The following is a 15269-nucleotide window of genomic DNA, read 5'->3' on the forward strand; positions in this document are numbered from 1 at the left end:
CCCATGTGATGGTGCCTGGAGAGCAGGCCAGCAGCGGAGAATACCCTCAGCGCTTCAGGGCCACTGCGGATGCCGAACACCCTTTGGGACGCTCTTGTCAGGCTGAGCAGGGATGTGTAGTCGTTTTATTATATTTCTATAGCTAGGCCTAAAGGATTTGAGGTAAAATGACCCTATCAAAACAGAAAGCTACTTGAAAGATGTAAAATGCCAGGCCTATTGGGCAAAAATCAATGATGGCCCATTGTACAGATAATAGAACGGAAATGAACAAAACTTTTAAGATATATGATTTTTAGTTCATAAATATTTTGCTACAATGACACACATAGCTAGCTACCCACCTAGTTTCTGTTAGCATGTGCACTATCATGCTTTCGGGACACCTGTCTTTTCTGACCCCATAATGATACTTTAGTTGTGGACACTTCAGAGGGGTTGGGTTAAATGCGGAAGACACATGTCAATTGAAGACGTTCAACTGACTAGGTATCCCCCTTTCCTTTGTATCACCACACTCCCTCTCTTTCTCTTGGTCCTCATCTTTGTTAGTCACCTTGATTTTTCACCTGGGTGTTTTATCAGTTTCTTTATGAAAATATTTAGCCTACTAGATGACAGTAGCTAACGCAAGAGTCTATAGCAGCACACAAGTAGACTACAAATGCATGCTGGGCCGGTCGTGTCCTGAGGTCGTGAAGTGACTGCTACTGGAGCGAAATTGGAGAGGGTGAGAAGGCCGACGCTCCAGCCTTTGGGAAACTGTCTCAAAGCTCCACTTCTCGCTCACCTGCTCTGCTCCGCTCACATACTCTGGAGGGGGTACAGACCCCATACTATTAGAGGACTCAGAGGAGGTACAGACCCCATACTATTAGAGGACTCAGAGGAGGTACAGACCCCATACTATTAGAGGACTCAGAGGGGGTACAGACCCCATACTATTAGAGGACTCAGAGGAGGTACAGACCCCATACTATTAGAGGACTCAGAGGGGGTACAGACCCCATACTATTAGAGGACTCAGAGGAGGTACAGACCCCATACTATTAGAGGACTCAGAGGGGGTACAGACCCCATACTATTAGAGGACTCAGAGGGGGTACAGACTAAAGGTTGACCGATAAATCAGAATGGCCGATTAATTAGGGCCGATTTAAAGTTTTCATAACAATCGGAAATTGGTATTTTTGGGCGCTGATTTGTTATTTTTTTATATACCTTTATTTAACTAGGTAAGTCAGTTAAGAACACATTCTTATTTTCAATGACGGCCTAGGAACGGTGGGTTAACTGCCTCGTTCATGGGCAGAACGACAGATTTTCACCTTGTCAGCTCGGGGGAGCCAATCTTGCAACCTTACAGTTAACTTGTCCAACGCAATAACGACCTGCCTCTCTCTCGTTGCAGTCCACAAGGAGACTGACTGCCTGTTACGCGAATGCAGTAAGCCAAGGTAAGTTGCTAGCTAGCATTAAATTTATCTCATAAAAAACAATCAATCATAATCACTAGTTTTTATTTATTTATTTTTATTTTACCTTTATTTAACCAGGTAGGCAAGTTGAGAACAAGTTCTCATTTACAATTGCGACCTGGCCAAGATAAAGCAAAGCAGTTCGACAGATACAACAACACAGAGTTACACATGGAGTAAAACAAACATACAGTCAATAATAAAGTATAAACAAGTCTATATACAATGTGAGCAAATGAGGTGAGAAGGGAGGTAAAGGCAAAAAAAGGCCTTGGTGGCAAGGTAAATACAATATAGCAAGTAAAACACTGGAATGGTAGTTTTGCAATGGAAGAATGTGCAAAGTAGAAATAAAAATAATGGGGTGCAAAGGAGCAAAATAAATAAATAAATTAAATACAGTTGGGAAAGAGGTAGTTGATAGGGCTAAATTATATGTGGGCTATGTACAGGTGCAGTAATCTGTGAGCTGCTCTGACAGTTGGTGCTTAAAGCTAGTGAGGGAGATAAGAGTTTCCAGTTTCAGAGATTTTTGTAGTTCGTTCCAGTCATTGGCAGCAGAGAACTGGAAAGAGAGGCGGCCAAAGAAAGAATTGGTTTTGGGGGTGACTAGAGAGATATACCTGCTGGAGCGTGTGCTACAGGTGGGAGATGCTATGGTGACCAGCGAGCTGAGATAAGGGGGGACTTTACCTAGCAGGGTCTTGTAGATGACATGGAGCCAGTGGGTTTGGCGACGAGTATGAAGCGAGGGCCAGCCAACGAGAGCGTACAGGTCGCAATGGTGGGTAGTGTATGGGGCTTTGGTGACAAAACGGATTGCACTGTGATAGACTGCATCCAGTTTGTTGAGTAGGGTATTGGAGGCTATTTTGTAAATTACATCGCCAAAGTCGAGGATTGGTAGGATGGTCAGTTTTACAAGGGTATGTTTGGCAGCATGAGTGAAGGATGCTTTGTTGCGAAATAGGAAGCCAATTCTAGATTTAACTTTGGATTGGAGATGTTTGATATGGGTCTGGAAGGAGAGTTTACAGTCTAACCAGACACCTAAGTATTTGTAGTTGTCCACGTATTCTAAGTCAGAGCCGTCCAGAGTAGTGATGTTGGACAGGCGGGTAGGTGCAGGTAGTGATCGGTTGAAGAGCATGCATTTAGTTTTACTTGTATTTAAGAGCAGTTGGAGGCCACGGAAGGAGAGTTGTATGGCATTGAAGCTTGCCTGGAGGGTTGTTAACACAGTGTCCAAAGAAGGGCCGGAAGTATACAGAATGGTGTCGTCTGCGTAGAGGTGGATCAGAGACTCACCAGCAGCAAGAGCGACCTCATTGATGTATACAGAGAAGAGAGTCGGTCCAAGAATTGAACCCTGTGGCACCCCCATAGAGACTGCCAGAGGTCCGGACAACAGACCCTCAGATTTGACACACTGAACTCTATCAGAGAAGTAGTTGGTGAACCAGGCGAGGCAATCATTTGAGAAACCAAGGCTGTTGAGTCTGCCGATGAGGATGTGGTGATTGACAGAGTCGAAAGCCTTGGCCAGATCAATGAATACGGCTGCACAGTAATGTTTCTTATCGATGGCGGTTAAGATATCGTTTAGGACCTTGAGCGTGGCTGAGGTGCACCCATGACCAGCTCTGAAACCAGATTGCATAGCAGAGAAGGTATGGTGAGATTCAAAATGGTCGGTAATCTGTTTGTTGACTTGGCTTTCGAAGACCTTAGAAAGGCATGGTAGGATAGATATAGGTCTGTAGCAGTTTGGGTCAAGAGTGTCCCCCCCTTTGAAGAGGGGGATGACCGCAGCTGCTTTCCAATCTTTGGGAATCTCAGACGACACGAAAGAGAGGTTGAACAGGCTAGTAATAGGGGTGGCAACAATTTCGGCAGATAATTTTAGAAAGAAAGGGTCCAGATTGTCTAGCCCGGCTGATTTGTAGGGGTCCAGATTTTGCAGCTCTTTCAGAACATCAGCTGAATGGATTTGGGAGAAGGAGAAATGGGGAAGGCTTGGGCGAGTTGCTGTTGGGGGTGCAGTGCTGTTGACAGGGGTAGGAGTAGCCAGGTGGAAAGCATGGCCAGCAGTAGAAAAATGCTTATTGAAATTTTCAATTATGGTGGATTTATCAGTGGTGACAGTGTTTCCTATCTTCAGTGCAGTGGGCAGCTGGGAGGAGGTGTTCTTATTCTCCATGGACTTTACAGTGTCCCAGAACTTTTTTGAGTTAGTGTTGCAAGAAGCAAATTTCTGCTTGAAAAAGCTAGCCTTGGCTTTTCTAACTGCCTGTGTATAATGGTTTCTAGCTTCCCTGAACAGCTGCATATCACGGGGGCTGTTCGATGCTAATGCAGAACGCCATAGGACGTTTTTGTGTTGATTAAGGGCAGTCAGGTCTGGGGAGAACCAAGGGCTATATCTGTTCCTGGTTCTAAATTTCTTGAATGGGGCATGTTTATTTAAGATGGTTAGGAAGGCATTTTTAAGTTAATTACATATGGTTGATGATATTACTAGATTTTATCTAGCGTGTCCTGCATTGCATATAATCTGACTGAGCATACAAGCATACAAGTATCAAAGTATCTGACTGAGCGGTGGTAGGCAGAAGCAGGCGCATAAACATTCATTCAAACAGCACTTTCGTGCGTTTTACCAGCAGCTCTGTGCGTCAAGCATTGCGCTGTTTATGACTTCAAGCCTATCAACTCCCGAGATGAGGCTGGTGTAACCGAAGTGAAATGGCTAGCTAGTTAGCGTGCGCTAATAGCGTTTCAAACATCACTCGCTCTGAGCCTTGGAGTGGTTGTTCCCCTTGTTCTGCATGGGTAACGCTGCTTCGATGGTGGCTGTTGTTGTTGTGTTGCTGGTTCGATCCCAGGGAGGAGCGAGGAGAGGGACGGAAGCTATACTGTTACACTGGCAATACTAAAGTGACAATAAGAACATCCAATAGTCAAAGGTTAATGAAATACAAATGGTATAGAGGGAAATAGTCCTATAATTCCTACAATAACTACAACCTAAAACTTCTTACCTGGGAATATTGAAGACTCATGTTAAAAGGAACCACCAGCTTTCATATGTTCTCATGTTCTGAGCAAGGAACTTAAACGTTAGCTTTCTTACATAGCACATATTGCACTTTTACTTTCTTCTCCAACACTTTTGCCTTATTTAAACCAAATTGAACATGTTTCATTATTTACTTGAGGCTAAATTGATTTTATTGATGTATTATATTAAGTTAAAATAAGTGTTCATTCAGTATTGTTGTAATTGTCATTATTATAAATAAATGTACAAAAATCGTCCGATTAATCGGTATCGACTTTTTTTTGGTCCTCCAATAATCGGTATCGGCGTTGAAAAATCATAATCGGTCAACCTCTAGTACAGACCCCATACTATTAGAGGACTCAGAGGGGGGTACATTCTATATGGTAGTATTTTTGTCGTAACCATTAAGAAGCTTTAATACTGACTTACAGATGAACATTGACACTACACACACTAGGCCTACAGATGCTATCCCTGGAGACAACATTCTGAGAAAAAAATGTCTCTCTCAATTTGTGTGCATGCAGCCATGCGTTTGTGTTCTCCCACACCTGCAGCAGATTTGTAGGACTCTGGCCTGCTGCCCAGATCAATAAGAAGAGGCTGTAGAACAGGAGAGGTCGGCCAGGGGTCACTGACTACGATGTGCATGTGCGTGTACACGCGTGTGTGTGCACAGACAGTGAAGCGTGACTGCAGCTTTAACCTCTGTCACTGGCCCCTGACAGCCGAGCAGCTGCCTAACTTCACCGTTGCTAACAGTAACCGTAACCATGACTGAGGGCTGTGATTGGTTGACACGGCAAATGGGGGGCTGTAATTGGCTCTTAGATGTAATGGAGACCTGTGATTGGCTGAGACGGTCAGCTGGGGTCTTCTTACCGTTAGGCATCCCATGAGGCTTTGTTCGAAAGGTCTCTGGAAGGCTCGGGGGTCTCCGCACCAGTCCAGCAGCTCTGTCGCTGCAGTGTGGAAGTTGGCCGGGTTCTGTAAGTGCTGTCGGAAAAAACGAGAAACAAACTGGCTGTTAGAAATGTCTCACTAAATATATCTGAAACCATATCATGATGTATTGTTATCATTATGTAGACAGGGGGCTATTTTAGGAGGAGAGATGGATGAAAAGAGGAGGGTCAGGAGAGATGGATAAAGAGAGGAGGGTCAGGAGAGATGGATAAAGAGAGGAGGGTCAGGAGAGATGGATGAAGAGAGGAGGGTCAGGAGAGATGGATAAAGAGAGGAGGGTCAGGAGAGATGGATAAAGAGAGGAGGGTCAGGAGAGATGGATGAAGAGAGGAGGGTCAGGAGAGATGGATAAAGAGAGGAGGGTCAGGAGAGATGGATAAAGAGAGGAGAGGAGGGTCAGGAGAGATGGATAAAGAGAGGAGGGTCAGGAGAGATGGATAAAGAGAGGAGGGTCAGGAGAGATGGATAAAGAGAGGAGGGTCAGGAGAGATGGATAAAGGGAGGAGGGTCAGGAGAGATGGATGAAGAGAGGAGGGTAAGGAGAGATGGATAAAGAGAGGAGGGTCAGGAGAGATAGATAAAGAGAGGAGGGCAGGAGAGATGGATAAAGAGAGGAGGGTCAGGAGAGATGGATAAAGAGAGGAGGGTCAGGAGAGATGGATAAAGAGAGGAGGGTCAGGAGAGATGGATAAAGAGAGGAGGGTCAGGAGAGATGGATGAAGAGAGGAGGGTCAGGAGAGATGGATGAAGAGAGGAGGGTCAGGAGAGATGGATAAAGAGAGGAGGGTCAGGAGAGATGGATAAAGAGAGGAGGGTCAGGAGAGATGGATAAAGAGAGGAGGGTCAGGAGAGATGGATAAAGAGAGGAGGGTCAGGAGAGATGGATGAAGAGAGGAGGGTCAGGAGAGATGGATAAAGAGAGGAGGGTCAGGAGAGATGGATAAAGAGAGGAGGGTCAGGAGAGATGGATAAAGAGAGGAGGGTCAGGAGAGATGGATAAAGAGAGGAGGGTCAGGAGAGATGGATAAAGAGAGGAGGGTCAGGAGAGATGGATAAAGAGAGGAGGGTCAGGAGAGATGGATAAAGAGAGGAGGGTCAGGAGAGATGGATAAAGAGAGGAGGGTCAGGAGAGATGGATAAAGAGAGGAGGGTCAGGAGAGATGGATAAAGAGAGGAGGGTCAGGAGAGATAGATAAAGAGAGGAGGGTGAGAATAGGGTAGAGGATTAAGTGGGTGAGTGTGAGGGCGTTACCAGCAGACGTATTGTTGAGCAGGGTATAGGTTATATACCCACAATGCAGCAGAGCCTGAGTGGGCATTGCCGGGAAGGAGCGAGGGTCCTTACATGTTCATGCAGACATACAAGGCATAAACCCCTTCTCTTCTCAGCCTATTCTCCTGACCCCTGACCTGCTAAAGGTATAAACCCCTTCTCTTCTCAGCCTATTCTCCTGACCCCTGATCTGCTAAAGGTCTAAAAGAGACCGTCATTGATCATAAGTTACTGACCTATGCTAACAATTTCTAAGGCTTGAGCAGCGGAGCTTTGTGTGTGCAGACATTTACTTTCCCTCTTCCCTCTCATTGAGGTACGAAACAGTTTATTCTGTTCTCTCCCTCTGTCTGAAGACTACTCAGCCTTGAAGAGGACAATGACGGGTATTAAACTAGGCCTCCTCTGCTCTTTCTCCCTCTCCCCCTCTCCATCCCTACCTCTCCTCTCTTTCTCCCTCTCCCTCCCCAACTCTGTCTTTCTCCTTCTACTTTTCTCTTTCTCAACGTCTCTCCTTCTCTCTCCCTCTCTCTCCCTCTCCACAGCTCAGTAGGTTAATGACTCTGTGGCTTGTTCTAGTCGAGGAGATTGAGCCCCACTTAAAAGCATTTATTATTCTGAAGCGTCTTTTTCTGTGTGTCCTTGCAGAGGAGAGACACACACACACAGTTAGAGGTATAGTCTTTACAGGGCAGCCGAGGTGAGGGTCTGAAAGAGAGGATTAAGCTCAGTCTGACAATAGAGCTCCTATGAGAGTGTGTGTGTATGTGTGTGAGTGTGTGCGTGTGCTTGAACGTGAGTGTGTGTATGTATGTGTCTGTCTGTCTTTTGGTCTGTGTCTTCTGGTCTGTGTCTTTTGGTCTGTGTCTTTTGGTCTGTGTCTTCTGGTCTTTTGGTCTGTGTCTTCTGGTCTGTGCCTTTTGGTCTGTGTCTTTTGGTCTGTGTCTTCTGGTCTTTTGGTCTGTGTCTTCTGGTCTGTGCCTTTTGGTCTGTGTCTTTTGGTCTGTGTCTTCTGGTCTTTTGGTCTGTGTCTTTTGGTCTGTGTCTTTTGGTCTGTGTCTTCTGGTCTGTGCCTTTTGGTCTGTGTCTTTTGGTCTGTGTCTTCTGGTCTTTTGGTCTGTGCCTTTTGGTCTGTGTCTTTTGGTCTGTGTCTTCTGGTCTTTTGGTCTGTGCCTTTTGGTCTGTGTCTTTTGGCCTTTCTGTCTGTGTCTGCCTGTCTGTTCTTTTGGTCTTTCTGTCTCTCTCTGTCTGTGTCTTTCTGACTGTCTGTGTCTTTCTGACTGTCTGTGTCTTTCTGACTGTCTGTGTCTTTCTGACTGTCTGTGTCTGTCTGTCTGTCCGTCCGTCTCTGTGTCTTTGTCGGTCCGTCTCTGTCGGTCCGTCTCTGTCGGTCCGTGCCTTTCTGTCTGTCTGTCTGTCTGTCTGTCTGTCTGTCTGTCTGTCTGTCTGTCTGTCCGTGCCTTTTTGTCTGTGTCTGGTCTTTCGGTCTGTCTGTCTCTGTCTGTGTCTGTCTCTCTCTCTCTCTCTCTCTCTCTCTCTCTCTGTCTGTCTGTCTGTCTGTCTGTCTGTCTGTCTGTCTGTCTGTCTGTCTGTCTGTCTGTCTGTCTGTCTGTCTGTCTGTCTGTCTGTCTGTACCTGACTGTCTGTACCTGACTGTCTGTACCTGACTGTCTGTCTTCTCTCTCTGTCTGTCTCTCAGTCTGTGTCTTTCAGCCTGTCTATCTGTACCTGACTGTCCGCCAAGCGAGGAAAGCCGTGAGAACAGACAGCTAAGCTATATCATGAGCTCTGAGAGGTGAGAAGGAGATGAGCCTTCAATAGTTGGTCTTTTGTGATGTGGAGATGGGTGATTGTGGGCGCAGCTGTGGACTATGAGAGAGAAATGATTGAGATGGAGAGATGAGGGAGACCGAGAGATGAGAGAGAGAAAGGGGAGATGGAGAAGGAGGGAGGGGATATGGCTGGATGAGTGGGAAAATGACATTATTGCTGGTTGATGTGAGTCGTATAGCCTACATCTCCAGGGTGAGGGGGATAATAGCTGCCACCGAGAAGACTGTCTGTCTGTCTACATTTTCACTGGGACAAAGAAAGCCCCTCACTCTTTCCATTAGCTCCTAACCTTTGAGTGTTTGCTGATCTGAAGGGACACGATAGCTAGTTAACTTGATAGTGATTTGGTGGAACAAAATAGAGAGAAAATAGGCGAGCGAGTAAGCCACTAGCCCATCTAACAAGAACAGCTCTAGGGAGACAAGGAGCAAACAGGCAGTAGACAACAGATGGGGAAAGCAGCCACTGTGTTGGCTTGTAGGAGGGAGGGAGAGAGACCCATATTTATGTTGATTTATTTTCCCCTTTGTACTTTAACTATTTGCACATCGTAATATGACATTTGAAATGTCTCTATTCCTCTGAAACTTCTGTGAGTGTAATGTTTTTATTGTTAATTTCACTTTTGTTTATTATCTATTTCACTTGCTTTGGCAATGTAAACATTTTGTTTCCCCTTGCCAATAAAGCCCTCTGAATTGAATTGGAGGGAGAGAGAGAGAGAGAGAAAAGAGAGAAAAAGAGAGAAAAAGAGAGAGAGAGAGAGGTGTCGGCAGCCTCACAGGCAGACAGACATCAAAGCCTCCTGGTCCTCAACTGAATGTCCGTGTTTACCCTGGCCTGTCTGGGGATCAGGCTGTTCATACCTGCCTGAGTAGAAAACAGTTCAGCCCACTGGCCCTCTGCCAGGACCCCAAACCAGAACAATAACCCACTGGCAGCATGCGGGCAGACATCTGTACTCACTTGCTCTTAGGTCTCAGTGCAGCGCTATCTATTACAGAACAAGATGTCAGTGAATCAGAGAAGGAGTAGAAGGGAGGAGTTGAAGAGAGCATGGAAGAGACTAAAGGACAGAGATCAACTGAAGAGTATGTGGAAGTACAGTTAGAAGTTAGAGTCTCTTGCACTTAACAGGGCATCCCTCTCTCTCTGTCTCTCCCTCTCTCTGCCCCAGTGCAACCTGGTCTGTAGCTAATGGGTAGAGATTGCCATATAAGGCGGTATGGTGTGTGGAAAGAGCAGCTGTAGGCTGGAGGAGTCTCATGAGCAGAGCAAGGGGCTGTGCAGACATCTACTGTACTGTAACAACCACCTTGGATCCAAGCAAACCTTTTTTTCAAAAGATCTGCCAATGCCACTTAACATGCCAAAACTCAGACAATAATATACATACAATGTGGGAATTTGATTCTTCCAGGATCTGAACCCAGGATCTGAACCCAGGATCTGAACCCATGATCTGAACCCATGATCTGAACCCAGGATCTGAACCCACGACCTTGGTTTTGCTAGTTGCTATTGTCGCACTTGTTTGATACACGGCAACCTGTTCGATCTCACTGATCTACAAATCACCTTTCAGTTAAGACATTAAGGCCCTCTGTGCATTTACAGATATGTGTTTCTTACCTGTTTGATACACAGCAGCCTGTCGTTGGTCTGCTGGATGTGCCGATCCATTGACGGCAACGCGTTCATCTTGATGACTGCTTCCTGTCCTCTAGCCTAACGTGACGCCATCAACACTCTGGAAGACAAAGAAAGATACAGCTTGGTTGGGACAGGTTCTTTACAGGGAAAGAGACAGATACAGCTTGGTTAGGAAAGGTTATTTACAGGGAAAGAGAGATACAGCTTGGTTGGGACAGGTTCTTTACAGGGAAAGAGAGATACAGCTTGGTTGGGACAGGTTCTTTACAGGGAAAGAGAAATACAGCTTGGTTAGGACAGGTTCTTTACAGGGAAAGAGACAGATACAGCTTAGTTAGGACAGGTTATTTACAGGGAAAGAGACATACAGCTTGGTTGGGACAGGTTCTTTACAGGGAAAGAGAGATACAGCTTGGTTAGGACAGGTTCTTTACAGGGAAAGAGACAGATACAGCTTAGTTAGGACAGGTTCTTTACAGGGAAAGATAGATACAGCTTGGTTAGGACAGGTTCTTTCCAGGGAAAGAGAGATACAGCTTGGTTAGGACAGGTTCTTTACAGGGAAAGAGACAGATACAGCTTAGTTAGGACAGGTTATTTACAGGGAAAGAGACAGATACAGCTTAGTTAGGACAGGTTATTTACAGGAAAAGAGACAGATACAGCTTGGTTAGGACAGGTTCTTTACAGGGAAAGATACATACAGCTTAGTTAGGACAGATTATTTACAGGGAAAGAGACATATACAGTTTGGTTAGGACAGGTTCTTTACAGGGAAAGAGACAGATATAGCTTATTTAGGACAAGTTATTTACAGGGAAATAGACAGATACAGCCTGGTTAGGACAGGTTCTTTACAGGGAAAGAGACAGATACTGCTTGGTTAGGACAGGTTCTTTACAGGGAAAGAGACAGATACAGCCTGGTTAGGACAGGCTCTTTACAGGGAAAGAGACAGATACAGCTTGGTTAGGACAGGTTCTTTACAGGGAAGGACAGAAAGATACAGCCTGGTTAGGACAGGTTCTTTACAGGGAAAGAGACAGATACAGCTTGGTTAGGACAGGTTCTTTACAGGGAAAGAGACAGATACAGCTTGGTTAGGACAGGTTCTTTACAGGGAAAGAGACATATACAGCCTGGTTAGGACAGGTTCTTTACAGGGAAAAAGACAGATACAGCCTGGTTAGGACAGGTTCTTTACAGGGAAGGACAGACAGATACAGCCTGGTTAGGACAGGTTCTTTACAGGGAAAGAGACAGATACAGCTTGGTTAGGACAGGTTCTTTACAGGGAAAGAGACAAGATACAGCTTGGTTAGGACAGGTTCTTTACAGGGAAAGAGACATATACAGCCTGGTTAGGACAGGTTCTTTACAGGGAAAGAGACAGATACAGCCTGGTTAGGACAGGTTCTTTACAAGGAAGGACAGACAGATACAGCTTGGTTAGGACAGGTTATTTACAGAGAAAGAGACATATACAGCCTGGTTAGGACAGGTTCTTTACAGGGAAAGAGACAGATACAGCCTGGTTAGGACAGGTTCTTTACAAGGAAGGACAGACAGATACAGCTTGGTTAGGACAGGTTCTTTACAGGGAAAGAGACATATACAGCCTGGTTAGGACAGGTTCTTTACAGGGAAAGAGACAGATACAGCTTGGTTAGGACAGGTTCTTTACAAGGAAGGACAGACAGATACAGCTTGGTTAGGACAGGTTCTTTACAAGGAAGGACAGACAGATACAGCTTGGTTAGGACAGGTTCTTTACAGAAAAGGACAGACAGATACAGCTTGGTTAGGACAGGTTCTTTACAAGGAAGGACAGACAGATACAGCTTGGTTAGGACAGGTTCTTTACAGGGAAGGACAGACAGATACAGCTTCGTTAGGACAGGTCTTGAGACAGAGATATACATAACATTGTTAGTACATACAGTTGAAGTCGGAAGTTTACATACACTGTAGGTTGGAATCATTAAAACTCGTTTACCAACCACTCCACACATTTCTTGTTAACAAATTATAGTTTTGGCAAGTCGGTTAGGACATCTACTTTGTGCATGACACAAGTCATTTTCCCAAAAATTGTTAAGAGACAAATTATTTAACTTATAATTCACTGTATCACAATTCCAGTGGGTCAGAAGTTTACATACACTAAGTTGACTGTGCCTTAAAACAGCTTGGAAAATTCCAGAAAATGTCATGCCTTTAGAAGCTTCAGATAGGCTAATTGACATCATTTGAGTCAATTGGAGGTGTACCTGTGGATGTATTTCAAGTCCTACCTTCCAACTCAGTACCTCTTTGCTTGACATCATTGAAAAATCAAAATAAATCAGCCAAGACCTCAGAAAAAAATTGTAGACCTCCACAAGTCTGGTTCATCCTTGGGAGCAATTTCCAAATGCCTGAAGGTACCACGTTCATCTGTACAAACAATAGTACACAAGTATAAACAACATGGGACCACGCAGCCGTCATACTGCTCAGGATGGAGACGCGTTCTGTCTCATAGAGATGAACGTACTTTGGTTCGAAAAGTGCAAATCAATTCCAGAACAACAGCAAAGGACCTTGTGAAGATGCTGGAGGAAACAGGTACAAAAGTATCTATATCCACAGTAAAACGAGTCCTATATCGACATAACCTGAAAGGAAGAAGCCACTGCTCCAAAACCACCATAAAAAAGCCAGACTACGGATTGCAACTGCACATGGGGACAAAGATCCTACTTTTTGGAGAAATGTCCTCTGGTCTGATGAAACAAAAATAGAACTGTTTGGCCATAATGGCCATCGTTATGTTTGGAAGAAAAAGGGGGAGGCTTGCAAGCCGAAGAACACCATCACAACCGTGAAGCACGGGGGTGGCAGCATCATGTTGTGGGGGTGCTTTGCTGCTGGAGGGACTGGTGCACTTCACAAAATAGATGGCATAATGAGGTAGGAAAATGATGTGGATATATTGAAGCAACATCTCAAGACATCAGTCAGGAAGTTAAAGCTTGGTCTCAAATGGGTCTTCCAAATGGACAATGACCCCAAGCATACTTCTAAAGTTGTGGCAAAATGGCTTAAGGAAAACAAAGTCAAGGCATTGGAGTGGTCATCACAAAGCCCAGACCTCAATCCAATAGAAAATGTGTGGGCAGAACTGAAAAGGTGTGTGCGAGCAAGGAGGCCGACTAACCTGACTCAGTTACACCAGCTCTGTCAGGAGGAATGGGCCAAAATTCACCTGACTTATTGTGGGAAGCTTGTGGAAGGCTACCCGAAACGTTTGACCCAAGTTAAACAATTTAAAGGCTATGCTACCAAATACTAATTGAGTGTATGTAAACTTCTGACCCACTGGGAATGTGATGAAAGAAATTAAAGCTGAAATAAATCATTCTCTCTACTATTATTCTGACATTTCACATTCTTAAAATAAAGTGGTGATCTTAACTGACCTAGGACAGGGAATTGTTACTAGGATTAAATATCAGGAATTGTGAAACTGAGTTTAAATGTATTTGGCTACGGTTTATGTAAACTTCCGACTTCAACTGTAAGTAATCTTGGAACCCAGAACCAAATCTAAAATGCACTAAGTAGCTACTTGATTACTGGATTTACGTTTCACTGCAATCCAGTTATGTTGAAAACAACAACGTTAATGATGATGATCATCACCTACGTGAACATAATCTAACAAAAATAATGTTGCTGTTGGCTATTACCTACGTGAACAGCTCATCCTACAAAATCCTGGCCCCAATTACACATCGCTTAGGGGGAGAGGTCCCCCACAAAGCCCTGGGTGACGTCACCATACGCATTATCTCCCAGTAAAAAGACAGACAGGCAGCAGCACACCTCCTGTTTAAGGTTATCAATACTGTCTGCCCCTCTGATTGACTAGTACAGCTACTCCTCACAGCAGAGAGTACAGCCTCTCTCTCTCTGTGTCTCTTTTTCTCCCTCATTCCCTCTCTTATCTCCATCCCTCTCGCTCTCCTTCGCTCTACCTTTCCCCTCGATCTCACTATTTCTCCCCTCTCACTCTTTCTCACTACCTCTCCCCCGTCCTCCCTCTCTACCTCTGTAATTGATGTGGTGGGGTGGCTCAGAGGGAGAAGACGATGGATTAATAGGTGTAGTGGTGGTAAATCAGTCACTCCTCTATCCCTCATTCCTCCATCATGCCACGTTTATCTCCATCACAGCTACAAATTCCTCCAAACAAAGAACACTGCGAAACAACCCCCCATGATGCACTGGGGTAGCCAGGGTTCTACAGCCCTGCTCAGAGCTGATAAAGGCTTACGTTTATGATACCATGCTGAAAAGCAGAAAGGAATGGGTGGAGAGGGGAGAAGGAGAGGGAGAGAGAGAAGGGATATGGAATGTAAAGACTAAGAAAGATAGGATGGAAGAAGAAAGGAAAAGGGTGGAAGAGAAGGTGAGAGTGGCAGGATGGAGGAAAAGAGAGGGAGAGAAAGTGAAGGAGGGAGAAGAGATGTTGCTCAGCTCAGGAGCTTTGTGGACTGGATTTTATTGCATTCAAGGCTTGGGAGGGAGGGAGGGAGGGAGGGAGGGAGGGAGGGAGGGAGGGAGGGAGGGAGGGAGGGAGGGAGGGAGGGAGGGAGGGAGGGAGGGAGGGAGGGAGGGAGGGAGGGACGGACGGACAGTAATAGAGTTGTAATGAAGCACTTTCATTAAGCTCCAAGGTAAAAGTTCAAGGGGACACTTATCTGAGGTAAAACAGTGCATGTATTACTAATACTAGGAGATTAGGGATTATAGGAGTAGAATTACCTGGAATACAGCCCACTCAAAGGAGAATATAGCCCACTCAAAGGAGAATACAACCCACTCAAAGGAGAATATAGCCCACTCAAAGGAGAATATAACCCACTCAAAGGAGAATAAAGCCCACTCAAAGGAGAATACAACCCACTCAAAGGAGAATATAGCCCACTCAAAGGAGAATATAGCCCACTCAAAGGAG

At 45.2% G+C, this 15269-nt stretch overlaps 1 protein-coding gene across 7 annotated transcripts in view; it reads right to left on the reverse strand.

The window, feature by feature from the left end:
* Positions 1-15269, reverse strand: part of LOC110532756 (zinc finger MIZ domain-containing protein 1) — a 273627-nt gene that overhangs the window by 86062 nt on the left and 172296 nt on the right. For all 7 annotated transcript variants that reach the window (XM_036986829.1, XM_036986812.1, XM_036986826.1 and 4 more), the window contains 2 exons: positions 10247-10364; positions 5425-5538 (listed from right to left, as the gene is read on the reverse strand). In XM_036986829.1, the coding sequence (XP_036842724.1) occupies positions 5425-5538; positions 10247-10315 (183 nt within the window). In that variant the 5' untranslated portion in view covers positions 10316-10364. The remainder of the gene's footprint in view (positions 1-5424; positions 5539-10246; positions 10365-15269) is intronic.

The sequence above is a fragment of the Oncorhynchus mykiss genome, chromosome 1 (genome assembly GCF_013265735.2).
Source record: "Oncorhynchus mykiss isolate Arlee chromosome 1, USDA_OmykA_1.1, whole genome shotgun sequence".
Taxonomy (NCBI): domain Eukaryota; kingdom Metazoa; phylum Chordata; class Actinopteri; order Salmoniformes; family Salmonidae; genus Oncorhynchus; species Oncorhynchus mykiss.